Source organism: Thamnophis sirtalis, unplaced genomic scaffold, assembly GCF_051295495.1.
Source record: "Thamnophis sirtalis isolate CommonGarterSnake01/CBP01778 unplaced genomic scaffold, rThaSir2_p1.2 scaffold_3, whole genome shotgun sequence".
Classification (NCBI taxonomy): domain Eukaryota; kingdom Metazoa; phylum Chordata; class Lepidosauria; order Squamata; family Natricidae; genus Thamnophis; species Thamnophis sirtalis.
In genome coordinates, this window is record NW_028261383.1 from 116,160,023 (window position 1) to 116,175,440 (window position 15,418).

The 15,418-nt window shown below is 39.7% G+C and overlaps 1 protein-coding gene across 1 annotated transcript in view; it reads right to left on the bottom strand.

Moving 5' to 3' along the window:
- STX8 (syntaxin 8) overlaps positions 1 to 15,418 on the bottom strand; it is a 71,037-nt gene that overhangs the window by 41,669 nt on the left and 13,950 nt on the right. Inside the window, exons 5-6 of the mRNA XM_087709790.1 lie at positions 14,656 to 14,780; positions 10,748 to 10,840 (exon numbers count right to left, since the gene is read on the bottom strand). Of these exons, the coding sequence (XP_087565916.1) occupies positions 10,748 to 10,840; positions 14,656 to 14,780 (218 nt within the window). The remainder of the gene's footprint in view (positions 1 to 10,747; positions 10,841 to 14,655; positions 14,781 to 15,418) is intronic.

A 15,418-nucleotide genomic window follows, 5' to 3' on the forward strand; every position in this document is an offset into this window, starting at 1 on the left:
AAAGGCAAACTTATATTTTATATGTATATGCTACTAAAATCTGAAGAACAGTTGCTATATGTCAGATAAATAATATGTCAATTTTATAATTCTAGCTAAGAATGACATCTTTTTCACACCCAAGTGTAGCAAAATGAACTTCTGATGTCAAACATAAAAAAATGTCCTATATCTTCCCTCATTCCGTGAAAATTATTTTCATCTTTAGCCCCAATAATACCAGTTGTTTATGTAACTGGAGAAGAGACAGATTTTTCCCATGTGATTTAAAGTGCTCTGGTGTTAAAAATAAAATATAGAATCTAAGACATTAAAATATTAATCATCTTGTGTAATATCCCCTGAGAATAACCGAAAAATGCAAAGCTTTGCAATCTACTGGCCTCACTTCCTTGCTATGCACAAAGAGACTCCCTTTCCTGCACATATGGAGAAGACTAGAGAAAGAAGTTTCCTCAAGAGGTAATTGCTCCATTATTCAGCCTTCCTAAGGAAAGGATTATATAATGTACATCTCTTAGAGATGGTACTTATTCTGTCTGTCTGTCTATCTATCTGTCCGTCCGTCCGTCTGTCCACCCACAAACCTACCCATCCTAAAATCATATAATTAAACATGCTAAAAATATATATTGAGAGGGCAAGAGGAAATAAACAAATTTTCTACATATTAGAAAGTAGAGTCATAAAAATTACACAAAGAATCGTGAGGACAGGGCAGTTTTCCCAGTATGAAACTACCACGTATCACTTGCAACTCTAGCCAATAAGCCCATGTTTGTTTACTTTTAGGTACCTCTTAGCATTTATACCTTGTATATCTATCATAAAAAATATATTAGTAAAAAATCAACACAAAAAATTAAACCTGAAGAAATGAGAATGAACCTCTGCCATAACTATACATTGGCACAGAACATCCCACCACACTTCTAAAGTGGATTATTTCAATATTTAAATTGATTAGATAAGAAAAAGACAGTTTCAACTATTAATAACCTCATAGATGTTCTCTATGATGATCTAAGCTCACCTTAGCCTTTTAATTCTCTCAAGAGTGCATTCATTCCGCTCTAATCAAATGCATACACCTTATATCATCCTCTTCTTTTTCCTTTATCAGAATCTTTATTTCACCTTTCTGCATTAGTGACTGGGCATAAACTTAAATAATCATATTAAAATTGTGCCATATATAATATATTGTGTATTCAAAATAGCTCAAATACAAAGTTTTTAGAAAACATACCATAAGTCTAGAGAGCATAAGTCTAGCATAAGTTAGACCATAAGTCTAAATTATGAAATGTATTGCTGCTAATATACACAAAAGAGTATACCAACAAACCCATTCTTGTTTCTAGTATTGCATCTTTATCTTCCCAGAAACAAAGAGGACGTGGAAAAAAGTAATTTGGATGGAATCATGGTGGAATGTCCAAACTTGTTTTGCAACTGCCATCTATTAATATTCCTCAAGTATTCTTCTGCAGTTTCTAATTCTTGGGTTACATTATGTTTTGTATATGAGATCCTTCCTCCCTTCCCTCCAAATTCATTCAGGAAAAGATGAAAAACCTATGGAAATCCCAATTACGATTGTTAACTAATGATTTTTGGGTTATTGTTATCATGGGCTGATTATACACGCTTGTATTGGTTACCTTGGGCTGCCTGCTTATGTGGTAATTCTTGCAGACTCAGTTCTAGAAGTTTCAGTAAAGCAAGCAGCAAAAAGCCTGTTTCATATTCTAAAGGCTTTTGTTTGGTCAGCAGAAAAGACATAACCCTGAGATTTTTCTTTTAAACAACTTAATCAAAAGGGATCTCCTTATCCTCAATTGGTTATGAATTGTAAGTCACTGTAAGACATCTTAATGGAAAGAAGGGAAGTGTGTACAGCAGAATATGACAGTATTATGGGTTTAATGAATCAACAATTTTTGTAACTATGTCATCTCAGGTTCCAAAAATTGCCTATAAAAGAGGTGGTTATTATTGTATATAGGATAAAAAATAAAGGGAAAAAAAGTAAAGTATTTTGAAAGAAAATATTCTCTTCCACAAAGAATTTGATTCCAAATGACTGATATTAATTCAAAGAAAAGATGGATTTTATGGTAGGGAGGGTGATGACCAACATGTTAAGTGTACATGAAACAGCTGTTCATTCTGAAAACAGCCATCTCTGTTTTAAGTAAGAATAATTAAAAACAGAATGGGCAATTCCTAAAAGAGTTGAGGTGGCATGGAGGAGCTTATTTCATTAAAGTTTGATTAGGATACAAAAATCTAATAGGACAACTTTAACAATCTTAAACCAACAAGATACTGAATGAAATTTAGAATTTAAAATACATTATTTTCTCCTATTACATGTTCCCCTTGTAACCTTGTTACAAAGTACAGAATTTTTCTTTCCAAACAGCTTCAGCCTGAGGAGGCCTGGCATTTTTATTAGACAAAAAAATTCATCCAGCAAAAGTTCCAAAGGTGCTTTTTCAAGAGGCAACTGAACTTTCTTGTTATTCTTTGAAGACATTTCACTTCTCATCCAAGAAGCTTCTTCAGTTCGAACTGGATGGTGGGGAATGGAATAATTTATATTCCTTTCAGACAGCTGGTCTTTTGCATTCTTTCAGAGAGTCGTTGAGGCCACTTGGAAGTTTATCTGTGTCTTCAGGATTTACACTGAGTAGTGTAAATGGGTGTGGAGCCTTCTTGGCACTGTTGAAAGGGTTGTCTTTTAGACTGGAGCTAGATGATGTTGTATACCTCCCCCTCTGTTGAGAGGGGGCTCCTCAATTTCGGCACAGCTGACCTTTGACCCCTCTTTTAAACCAGCAGGGGTAAGGAAAGGGACTGACTCCTTTTAAACTCCCCTCCCACCCATTCCCCTCCCCATCTCTACCTTTTTTGGCTACCCAGCACTGTAGGATTTTAAAAGAGGAGGAGGAGGGGGGAGTGGGAGTCCTCGGAAATCTCAACTGGCCACCACGACCTGCAGACTTCAACTTTAGCCTCTGCACCACCACTACAGAATGCTGCTTTAAGCATTGCATGATGACCAACTACCACAGCATAAAGCTCCTGCCACCTCCACTGACCTGCGCTCTGCAAACTTCACTATGGCCAGCTGACATCAGCCATCTTCCTCCCTCTGTTGACAAGGTGCGCCTGGACTAACCCCGTGAGGGGCAGCTGCTGGTTTCTTCTCAAGGCCATTCTCAAAACAGCATGCCCTGTTCTTGCAATGTTCCAGAAGGGATCAAAAGCGTTCTGAAGTATTCTCAAGAATAGGATACACTATTTGGAGAAGGGCAGGTGTGTTCTTCTTGTGAAGCTACAGTATTTACTAAATATTAAATCAATATTTAAGAATATTAAAACATCTTTGAAAAATAAAATACTCCAAATTATTAGCTGGGGTATTTTTTTAAATGTGATTGTCCAAATCAATATACAGGTTTACTCATAATATAATCAGTATTAATATCCAGCACACTGAATTAAAATCAGTTTAAATTCACTATTCATGACCTAAAATTTAAAAATAATCAATGACAATACTTTTATGAATACTTATATTCCATAAATTATTAGTACAAAACCACAAGGAAAACATTATTACTACAATGACTATTTTTCCTTTCCCCTATAATTACTTCTAGCAGAAGCCTTGCTTTTGGAACTAAAAATGGTTCCAAAATCAAGTCTCTTGCTAATGTTAATAACCATAATTGTTCTCTAAGACACTGAACAGCTGTATTATACAAAGAATTTCTCTTAATGAGTTAATGTTCTCTTATTTGGCATGTTTTGGATAAGAAAATGTGACAACATACTAAAGAATAAACCCAACAATTTGTTTTAAAGTCTCATTTACAATATTCAATTTATTCAAGCCTGATCAAAATTTTAATAGAATTCTTTCCTCTTTACTATAAGATATTTTAATATGTCTTATTAATTCAGAATCTTGAAAAAAAGTATTCTGTATTTTTCTCTTTACTTAAGAAAAACAAAAGGGCTTCCACCCTTTTGAAATAGAAAAACCTATCATGATTTTGTTGATTCATAAAACCCAAGCAGTGGTGAAATCCAAAAATTGTCCCTACTGGTTCGGGGTCTTGGCCAGCCAGTGGTCCCTACCAGTTCGACGACCATGGCCCAATGTCCGCTACTGGTTCTCCCAAACCAGTCTGAACTGGTAGGATTTCATCCCTGAACCCAAGCTATTCTAGTTTTAAATACGAATGCCACTTCCTTACTCTTTGAAGAGCTAGGTACATTGTGAAATTATGTTGTAGGAATGCCGAAATGCCTTTGTTCTAAATTCATCTGAACATCAAAAGATATTGCAAAAGCATGAACTTACATTTACAGTATTTATTGCTCCATAAGACACACCTGACCATAAGATGCCCTCCCATTTTCAGCCTCCATGTGCCGTTTTCAGCCACCGCATGTCCCATTTTTGGCCTCCATGTGCCCCGTTTTTGGCTTCCACACATCCCATTTTTGGCCTCCGCACAGGACTTTTGCGGAGCCGAAAATGGAGCACATGGGGCAGAAAATGGGCATGTGGAGGCCAAAACCAGGACACACAGAGGCTGAAAATGGGGCACGTGAAGGGCAAAAACCAGATGCATGGAGACCAAAAATGGGGCACGTGAAAGCCAAAAATGGGCCATGCGGAGGCCAAAAACGAGATGCTGATTACATTTTTAGTGAAAATTGGTATCAGCTAGGATAAAAGTAACTGAAGTCTGCTCTTTGGTTATTTAAAATTCATGAAAGGGAGCCAGTGATTGTTTAAAAAAAAACCTTTGCAACTAGAACCATGACTGCTAAGTATTCTGCTGCATTTCTTTGAATACAAATTAGAATTTACTTTTCTTTGAAAAAAATGCCCACCTATTTTTTCCCCCTTTGGGCTTTTGTTTTAATTCTGTAATCCAAGAACAGTTGACATTTTGTCTTCAAAGTTTGAAATTATTTTTAAAGGCCATAAATGGAAGCTCAGCATGCTGATACAATTGAGAAAGGCTACAATAATTTTTGTGAGCTTATTTTCAAGTCTGATCTCATTCCATCATGCCTTCAATATGCCACAAATGAATAAGCCTAGGGGTGGTATAGAAAGCAGGTCTATTAATGTGTGTATATCTCTCTGACAAACTCAATAATCCAGGAAATGTGAGATCAAATATTTGAAGAGTTTGTAGAGCTGGCAGTGTTTCAAAGTATAAGGTTTTTCCTACCATAGTTTTCCAAAATCTAGAAAAGTCCCTTTGGAACCACTGAACAATTATGTTAGTTGAACAGCCCATTCAATACAATTGTGTAATGTTCTGTATTTAAGGGAATTCAATATGGACACATTTGTCATAACTATCAGAATCCCTTAAATCAGACTTTTCCTGGCATTTCAAGTGTAGAAAAAAGCTTATTTAAAGAGTGGAGGACAGGTGTGACGTGCATGCACTTACATACTCCAAATCACCTTATCCCATGTGCATATGGATCATTGCAGAATCTTAATGCTTAACATCAAAGTTATTGATTGAATGCTTGAGAAAGTGGAGAGAGGCAAAATAGTCAGATATCTGTAACTACATGGTTTAATGTAAAATCAAATTAATCCCTTTTAACTTGGGGTCTCAAATTATTTGCAAACACCACTTAATGTTTGTCTCTTCACTGAATCTTGCATATACTGGTATTAGCTGATACACTACTATATGGATATGAAAATGTACTTAACTGCATAAGCAGACAGTTGGCAGACTAAAAATCCCACCTTTATCTGCTTTAGTCAGACACCAGTTATGGTAATTCAGTAAATCAGATCATTTCAGTTGTCTAGCTGTAGTCTAAATTTCAGAGGACCTCACAGTTCCAGAGAACCTTGCTGATTCAAAGAAACTGGGGGGCAAAATTCAGAAAAAGAACAGTAGGATGATCCTTTATCTAGAAACTTAAGACCCTATGAAGAGAAACTGAAAGAGCTAGATATATTTTATCTTGAGAAAATAAAACTCAGGCTAGCATTCTTTAACATCGGCAATAATTCTCATAATAGGAAAAAATATCTGGGGTTTTTTGGTTCATAGGATAGGACATGGAATAATGGTATGTATGATAAGAAGGTAGATCTTTATTAAAAGCGGGGGAAAACCTGGTTAGAGTTATTCAACAGTGAATCGTTTTTCCAGAAATAAGATTCAAGTTCCTTTCATAGATTATGTTCAGATGAGAACTAGACATACATTTGTCTGGACTGCTTTCACACTGAATTCCTGCCCCAAGCCTCAAACTGGATTACATAGACTAATTGTCTCCTTTCAGCTCTACAATTCATCCCTCATCAATTCACTGTGCAGGGCATGTAGAAAGTGAAGTGTCTTTCTCTTATCTAGCAATCTCATAAAGGGAAGGTTTATGAAGGGCAAGCGGGTTTCCCCCCCACCCAACCCAACAGGGACATGAGAAAGACTGCCAGAAGACAGAGGGCGTAACTTCATCTTTCCCCTCCCAGTTTCCTTTTTAATACTGGTTAGAAAAAAACGTTGGCCATTTTCTTCTTAAACAAATATATGGAAAAGTGACTGATTTACTTTTAGTTCATCAGTCTGTTTGATAGAAGGATTGTTTTTTTAGCATAGCCTGCTACTTTTCTGATCTATCCATTTAGATAACCCATAAAGTAAAACAGACAGTAAATGTAGCACCATGGAAAGCTCCTAATGAATATTTTACTGTAGAAGGTATTAGAAACAAACTGAAGTCTTACACACACACACACACACACACACACACACACACACATTCTAGGTCTATTCTTAAAGAGTGAAAATTCATAAATTGCCAACCCGCTCCCTGAAAATGGAGGAGTATCTTGTTTCTGATTGTTTTTACCTCAAGTGTGGAATCTACTTGACTCCATAAGTAAGTTCTGAAGATCCTGTTTACTAGCCTCTTGTGAGATGTTCTGCAGGACCACGAGCACCTACTCCTCTTCCTTCTCCTAAGCGTTGAAACTTAACCCTGCAGGCATGAAAGCTAAGAAACAAGTTGCTTCTTAGTAGGATATCAAGCTTCCCTAGTCTTATACAAGGTACCAGCAGTCAGTGATCATGTAGGAAATCATTGAAACTAAAAAGAAAAACCTGTACATATTTTCAGACCAGAGTAAGAAAATTCTGAAAGCTAAAATATGTATCATATAGTGAGTGAATAAATATGCTGGGAAGGGATACATTTTTTCTCCAGGCAAACTAGAGAAAGGGAAGGGGAGAAAAATAAGTTAAAAGACAGAAGAAACCTTTTTTCCTTTGTTTTCACAGAAGCTTAGGCAGCTCAGCCATAAGGCTGGTGAGACATTTTAAGGAAAGGCTTTGTTGTCTTCTGCTACCATCTAGTGGTTTGCAAGGAAACATTTTAAAATGCAAATTTAAAATGCAAAATTTTCCTTCTCCTATATGGTATCCGATCAGCATTACCCACATTTAATAAATAAAATATATTGCAAATGAGGCATATCTTTCTAAAAAGATTCCAAATATATTACAATGCATCACTGCTGTAAATATTTACTTTGGAATATTTACAATGTTTGGAAATGAAAAAGCAATCATCAAGAAAAGCATTGAATATTGTTTTCATGTTGCAACAATTTTTACCTCTTTCCTTGATGATCTCCAGATTACTTTTCCAATAAGTAGGCAAACAGAACTCTTGTAACAAAAATGCATCCAGATTACATCAGATTACTCTCAAACATAGTCTCTGCTCATTGTTAATCTCAGAATGGTGACTGCTCTAACTTTTGCTGTAGTTTTATGAATGGGCATGAGGAATTCCCTGCCCTGTCTATTAACAATACTGTTAGTTTCAATATCATTGACAATGGGATTTTCCTGTGTATTTTCCTGTGCTCCACAAAGACATCCAAATGAAAACTGTCACTGTCACTTATATTAGGGAACCTCTAAGAATCTATCCCTACTGTCAATTTCTGCCCTGACTCCAAAGAGACCAAACCCTAAGCCTAAGCCTAGTTTCATTTCATTAGCAGTGGGATTTTCCCATGTATTTTACTGTGGTCCACAAAGAAGTTCGAACGAAAAGCTGTCACCATCTCTTATCTTAGAGAATCTCTAAGAATCTATACCTGAGATCAATTTTCGATGGATAATTTTTTTAAAAAAACCTGAAGGCTAAAATCTAATATCAACAAAACTGAGGTCACCTGTTTTTATTTGAACAATATAAAAGCTAACTATACACCAAAAGTGGAATCCAGGAATTAGTTGTTGAAATGTAATCGTAATCCAAAGCATTTAGGAATGACCCTTGGTCTGTCCTTAACCTATAGGAAACACTTAAGAAAAACCATTGATAAAATAAAAACCAGGAACAATATTCTACATTGCTTTGATATAGTCTCTATTGCTATTTATATACAGCCAAGTGCTGTAACCATGTATGGTTAAACATTGCCCACACAAAAGCAGTGGATTCCTATCTTAACCACACTATGAGGGTAATATTAGGAACTATTAAATCAATGCCTTCTGAATGACTACCGGTATTATCTAACATACTACCCCAGAACCTAGAAGGCAATCAGTCTTAAAAAGGGGGTGGTAAAAATGTGAGGGAAAATTATTTTTACTTATGAGCAATTATTCAGACTCAATCTTGGAACTTGTCATGGAATTAGTCAGGACAGCAATTAGTCAGAGAAGACTCTGACATTGAAATAGCATGACGCCAGAAGTGGGCAACTTCTCACCCAGATCTGTCTGATCCAATACAATGTGCCCTTTGGCTTTGATTTCCCAAGAAAAATATGGACAGCACTCCAGTCAAACCAACCATGGCAGGTGCCAAGACTGGAAATATAAATGGGGGCTGGTTGATAATCTTATCTGTGTCTGTGGGAACATTTTGCAAACTTTACATCTTATTGCAATGGAATGCCCCTTCAGCAGTATCCCTGGATCCCTGCATGAAATGCATCATCTTGAGGGTACTGCTGTCCAATGGCAACCAAGATATCTGGTCATAGGTTTAGTCACTGCAGTAACTGCATACATAATTCTGTTCAAAATTGTATTGATCACTCCCACGGAGTGTTTTTAAAATAATTCATTGCTCTGGCGTTTGTATATTTTTATGGACTAATGCTGTATTCTATTATACCATATGAAATGCTTATATAGTTTTCTTCTGATCTATCTGGCTGAGTTGGGACTTAGGGGTGCTATTTTGCAGTGGTTCTGATATTTTCTGACAGAGCATATCCAGGTGGTGGTGCTGTGGAGCTACAGTTCAATACATTGGCTGAGACTCCATCATGTCCCATGGGGTTCTTTGTGTGTGTGTTCTGGGCTTTATATAGATATAGATGAAACTGCCGAGTGAGATATTCAGAGTTTTGGAATGGGTTACTATCATTATGCTGATGATACCAATACTCTGGCTTACTCCTTCCCACCACCTAACCCCAAGAAAACAATTGGCAACCCTGAACTCAGTAATAAACAAAATGAAAGAGAACAAGTTGAAATTAAATCCAGACAAAATAGAAGTATTTCAAGTAAGGAAAAAGCTGCACTTGAGAACTGAGGTGAAGCCTGTCCAGACATGGATAGCTGAGACAAGAAGCACACATGCAACTATTCTTAAGCGGCAATTATCCATGCCTTGGTTATATTCTGCTGTCCCTGTTGCATGACTACTGTTTTTTCTGCGAAGCTGTTTCCAGAAGGGTTCAGAAATTGCTAACTAATACAGAATGTAGTTGTTTGGTAGCTAACTGGCAGATGTTACTGGGATTGTAAGACCTCTACAGAAACATTTTTACTAGTTTCCAGGCATTTATTGGGCATCAACTAAATGATACCGGTTGAAACCTGTAAGCCTTACATGGCACGGGGCCACACTATACCGTATGTAGGACCACCTTTTTGTGATTATGCATGAATTGAAGATCCACCTCCCACTACTACTAAAATTAATCTATGTGAAACATAGGAGGGAATCTTCTTCTGTGTGGCTCCAAGACCTTGGATGGCATTCTCCAAGAAGAGGTACTTAACTCTCGCAGCATTCAGTAAAATGGTTAAAAAATACCTCACCACTGTTCCAACATTTTTTTTTTGTTATCTGAACTGGTTTAATTACACTGATTTTAAATTTTACCTAAAGTTTAAATATATTGTTTTTATTTTTGTATCTTATAATTTGCATTTTAACTGCTGTAAGCTTTGATTGTTATAACTATTGGATGTGAATGAAAGAGAGATAGGAAACAAAAGTTTTAAAGAGCCTGTTTTTCTTTTGTTTTGTAAATTTGTATTTCCTTGTAGATCTGATATGATCTTTCCCACATTATGGTTGGAAAAATATGATTACATAGTTATGATAATCGATGTTTAAGAGAGTTTAAGGCACCAGGTTAGAAAGCAGGAAACTGAGTCTGATCCCTGCTTAGTCATGAAAGCTGGCTGGGCAGCTTTGGACCAGGTTTCTCAATCCCACATCTCACATGGTTATTCTTGAGGGGAAATTAGGAAGAGGACAGAGTATTAGGTATGTTCAGGGGAATATGAGTTATTTATAAACACAATAAAGGCTGGATATATAAAATAAACAAAGTGCTTTCATTTTTATAAAAATAACAGTGAATTTAACAGATACATCGAATTATAAAAATTCTTTGACCGAATGTCCTTACCATTCTGTTCCTCTAATTCATTTCCAATTTCCTGTCCCATTTGTTTTTGGCGAGATAAGATTGAAGAGAGTGCCTCAAGACCAGAATCTTGTTCTAAAGAAGAAAGCAAAAAAAGCTCAATGAATATAAAATTTAAGTTAATAAATCCTAGATTTATACATAAAGATTGCTGAGGAAATGGCCAACACTAGGTTAAAATGAAAGAAAACCTGCTAATGGCCAGATAATAAATTGAAAAATCAAATCTTACTAAACTAGAATAAATACAAGCTGTTAAGTTGATTGCCAGAACAAAAAAATCAAGCACCAACATTTTAGATAACACATTTTCTAACAGCTGCGCAACTCTTTCTTGTATGGGGAGTGTATGTGGTATGTATGTGTTTGATTGAATGATCCCACACTTTTAATTTAATGCATTTTTTATTAGTATTTTATTGTATCATTGTATTTTAATATTAGTGGGGTATGCATGTGGAGAATATCTGGCCAGTATGTGTATGGAGATTGAGAGTGCGGCCCAGAGCCCCCTCCACTGAGTGCAGAAGCAGAAGTGGATAGGGGCCCGGATCCGCCTCTTGTCCCAGAGTGAATGCCATGAATGGCCTGCCGGGGAGAACGGGGGCCGTGGGATGGGAGGAGGGGTCTACGGTGACGGGGGTGGGCCGGACCATCCCGGTTACGTTTGGGAGAGGCAGGTATGACGGGGGTTACAAGGCTAGCCATTACCGGGGAAGGAGGGTTCGCTACATCACAGCGATCCCTCCTTTGGGCCCTGATAGCTCAACTCAAGAACCAGGTGGCAAGAGATATCAGGGCCCTGGTCTCAGGTTGCTGTTGCTAAATGCCAGGTCTGTGATTCATAAAGCTCCCCTTGTCTGGGACTTAATATTAGACGAGGGGGCAGACCTGGCATGTATTACTGAAACCTGGCTGGGCCACGAGGGAGGAGTCCCCCTCTCAGAAATGTGCCCAGAAGGGTTTCAGGTGCTCCATCAACCACAACACCAGTTAAGGGGTGGGGGAGTAGCAGCCATCATCCGAGAGTCATTAGTTCCTCGTGGGATCCCTGCTCCAGAGATTGTCGGGTGTGAGTCCCTTCTGGTGAAGTTGGACCTAGGGGGTCAAGTGGGCTTGTTTCTAACGTACCTACCTCCCAGCTGCGTTACAACAGCCCTGCCTGCGCTCCTTGAGTCAGTAGCCGGACTGGCGGTTGAGTTCCCCAGGCTGATAGTACTGGGGGATTTCAACCTGCCATCTCTTGGCGAACGCTCGGATGGAGCGCAGGAATTCATGGCTTCCATGACAACCATGGACTTGACCCAAGTAATTCAGGGTCCGACTCATACAGTGGGTCACACGCTCGACCTTGTGTTTCTCTGGGGCAGTGGAGACGTGATCTGGAACTGAAGGGCATAGAGATCTCGCCCTTGTCATGGTCAGATCACTTCCTACTGAGGCTTGACTTTCGGAAACTATCCTTTGAGATTTCAGATGGCACTTGGAGAGATACCTGACTCCCTTGCACACAACCTGGCAGAGTCCTTGGTCGCGGCTTGGAATATAGCGGCAGCTGAGGCACTGGACTGGATTGCGCCTTTGCGGCCTCTCTGCGGCAGTGGATCCAAGAGGGCTCCTTGGTTCACCGAGGAACTCTGAGAGATGAAGCGCCAAAAGAGACGCCTAGAGCGACGTTGGAGGGCTAGTAACTCCGAATCTGACCGAACACAACTAAGAGCCTTTATTAGGACTTATTTAGTGGCAATACGGGCGGCAAAATGTGCTCATTTTTCCGCTCTTATTGCGTCCGCAGAATCTCGCCCGGCCGCCCTGTTTAGGATAACGCACTCCCTCCTGAAAGGGAGGGATGCAGGAGAACCCTTACAGGGTAGAGCCGAGGAATTTGTTCAGTTTCTGTCGGACAAAGTCGCTCGGATTTGGACGGACCTGGACTCCACTTGGACAGTTCCTGCGGAGATGCCAGGGGAGGGCCTTGATCAGACTTTGTGGAGCAAATTTCAACTTGTTGCTCCTGAGGAAGTGGACAAGGCCATGGGAGCAGTGAGTGCCTCCACCTGCCTACTGGACCCGTGTCCCTCCTGGCTGGTCTCGACCAGCAGGGAGGTAATACGAGGCTGGCTCCAGATGATTTTTAACGCTTCTCTACGGGAGGGATCTTTCCCGCACCCACTGAAGGATGTGGTGGTGAGACCCCTCCTTAAGAAGCCTTCTCTGGACCCAGCTATCCTTAACAACTATCGTCCAGTCTCCAACCTCCCTTTTGTAGGGAAGGTTGTTGAGAAGGTTGTTCAACTCCGACAGTCCTTGGATGAAACATATTATCTAGACCCTTTTAAGTCGGGTTTCAGGCCGGTTACGGCACCGAAACTGCTTTGGTCGCGCTGATCAATGATCTCTGGCAGGCCAGAGATAGAGGACATTCCTCTATCCTGGTGCTTCTTGACCTCTCAGTGGCCTTCGATACCATCGACCATGGTGTCCTTCTGCGGCGGTTGCGGGAGGTGGGAGGCACCATTTTATGTGGTTCTCCGGCTACCTCTCGGACAGGTTGCAGTCGGTGTTGGTCGGAGAACAGAGATCGACCCCTAGGCCCCTTAAATATGGGGTGCCGCAGGGCTCGGTCCTGTCCCCCTTCCTATTTATCATCTACATGAAGTCGCTGGGTGAGATCATACGCCGGCATGGGATCAAATACCATCAGTACGCAGACGATACTCAATTGTATCTGTCCGCCCCGTGCCAACTCAGTGAAGTGGTGGAAGTGATGTGCCAGCGCCTGGAGGCTGTCAGGGTCTGGATGGGAGTGAACAAGCTTGCACTCAATCCAGACAAGACCGAGTGGCTATTGATGTTGCCTCCCAAGGATAATCCAGATATTCCATCTCTTAGCCTGGGAGGTGAAATTCTACACCCCTCAGAGAGGGTACGCAACTTGGGTGTCCTCCTGGATTCACAGCTGACATTAGAACATCACTTCTCAGCTGTGACCAGGGGGGCATTTGCCCAGGTTCACCTGGTGCACCAGTTGCGGCCCTATCTGGACTGGGAGGCACTTCGAATGGTCACTCATGCCCTCGTCACCTCTAAGCTTGATTACTGTAATGCGCTTTACATGGGGCTGCCCTTGAAAAGTGTTCAGAGACTACAGTTAGTCCAGAACGCAGCCGCGCAAGCGATTATGGGTGTACCTAGATACACCCATATTACACCTATCCTCTGCGAGCTACACTGGCTTCCGATCAGTCTCTGCACTCACTTCAAGGTGGTAGTCATCACCTTTAAAGTCCTACATGGCCTAGGACCTGGATATCTGGGAGACCGCCTCCTGCCACATACCTCCCAACGGCCGATAAGAACTCACAGACTGGGCCTTCTCTGGGTGCCGTCGACTGGACAATGCCGGCTGGTGGCTCCTCGGAGGAGGGCCTTCTCTGTAGCTGCTCTGGCCCTGTGGAACGACCTACCCGTAGAGATGCGGACCCTCCCCACTCTCCCAGCCTTCCGAAAAGCCACTAAAATCTGGCTATTCCGGCAGGCCTGGGGCTGTTGACTTCAGGAATGAGGTCCAGCCCCACCCAGATTGAGTGTATGGTGCATTGTTTTTAAATTGTTTCTTTTTAAATTGTTCTTTATTTTAACTTCTTATATTAACTTTTTCTGTAAGCCGCCCGGAGTCCTACGGGATTGGGCGGCATATAAATCTATTAAAAGTTAAAGTTAAAGTTAAAGATAATGCTTGACAAAACAAATACTACAAAAATGATATACTTATTTTAAGGACAATTTAAAGACACCTCCTCTCCAAAGGTACAAAATGGAGGATTTTTGAATCAGCTGCAAAACTTATACAAAAGTTGACAAAATAAAACAAGGAAGGAAGGATTTACCTTCTATAATTCTCTGTTGTTGCTGCCGGATATCATGGAAGTCAAGCCCTCTCGTTTCCTCAGGCTCCTCCACAAGCCATGGATTTGTTATTTCTCTTCTGACCCCACCTGCCATTAGGCTAGACCTAAAAATGGGTTGTTTAAAAACAAATTAACGCTCCTATCACTGGTAGGATTCTGATTCTGCTAGTCTCATATTTAGACCAGAGCAAAGAACATAGTTATACAGTGGAGATCTATTTGGGGGATCCAATTATGCAATATATCACTCACATGTGAAAACATTGACAATAATCAGGTATCAAGTGACCCCAAAGGGAAAAGCAATTTAGTATTTAATTCAGAAGGAGCATCTGTAACAGGTCTCATTTTTTTTATATTTAAAACACTTTTGGGCACTCTTTTTCCATAGCTCCTTTAAAGTGTTAGGGACTACAGTAACAACAACAACAACAAAAAAGCAAAGAAAGAAACATAGAAAACAAATTTAATTTAATTTCAAGAATCTTTGTCAATTTTGTCTCCAGACTTAACAAAAATTCTCATTAAAAATCTCACTATCCAAAGATAGCACGAGGCAATGGAAATGGAAAGAAAAAAAATCATTTTCAACAATAATAATACCCTAAATTCCTATAAAGTCTTAAACTCAAATGGAAAACATGCAATGCATGTGATACTCAAATAAGCATAATCTCCATTAGCTTTGTACATTTACTTCCAAATAAGTACGTATAGGATAAGACTGACGCTTCCTTCCTGA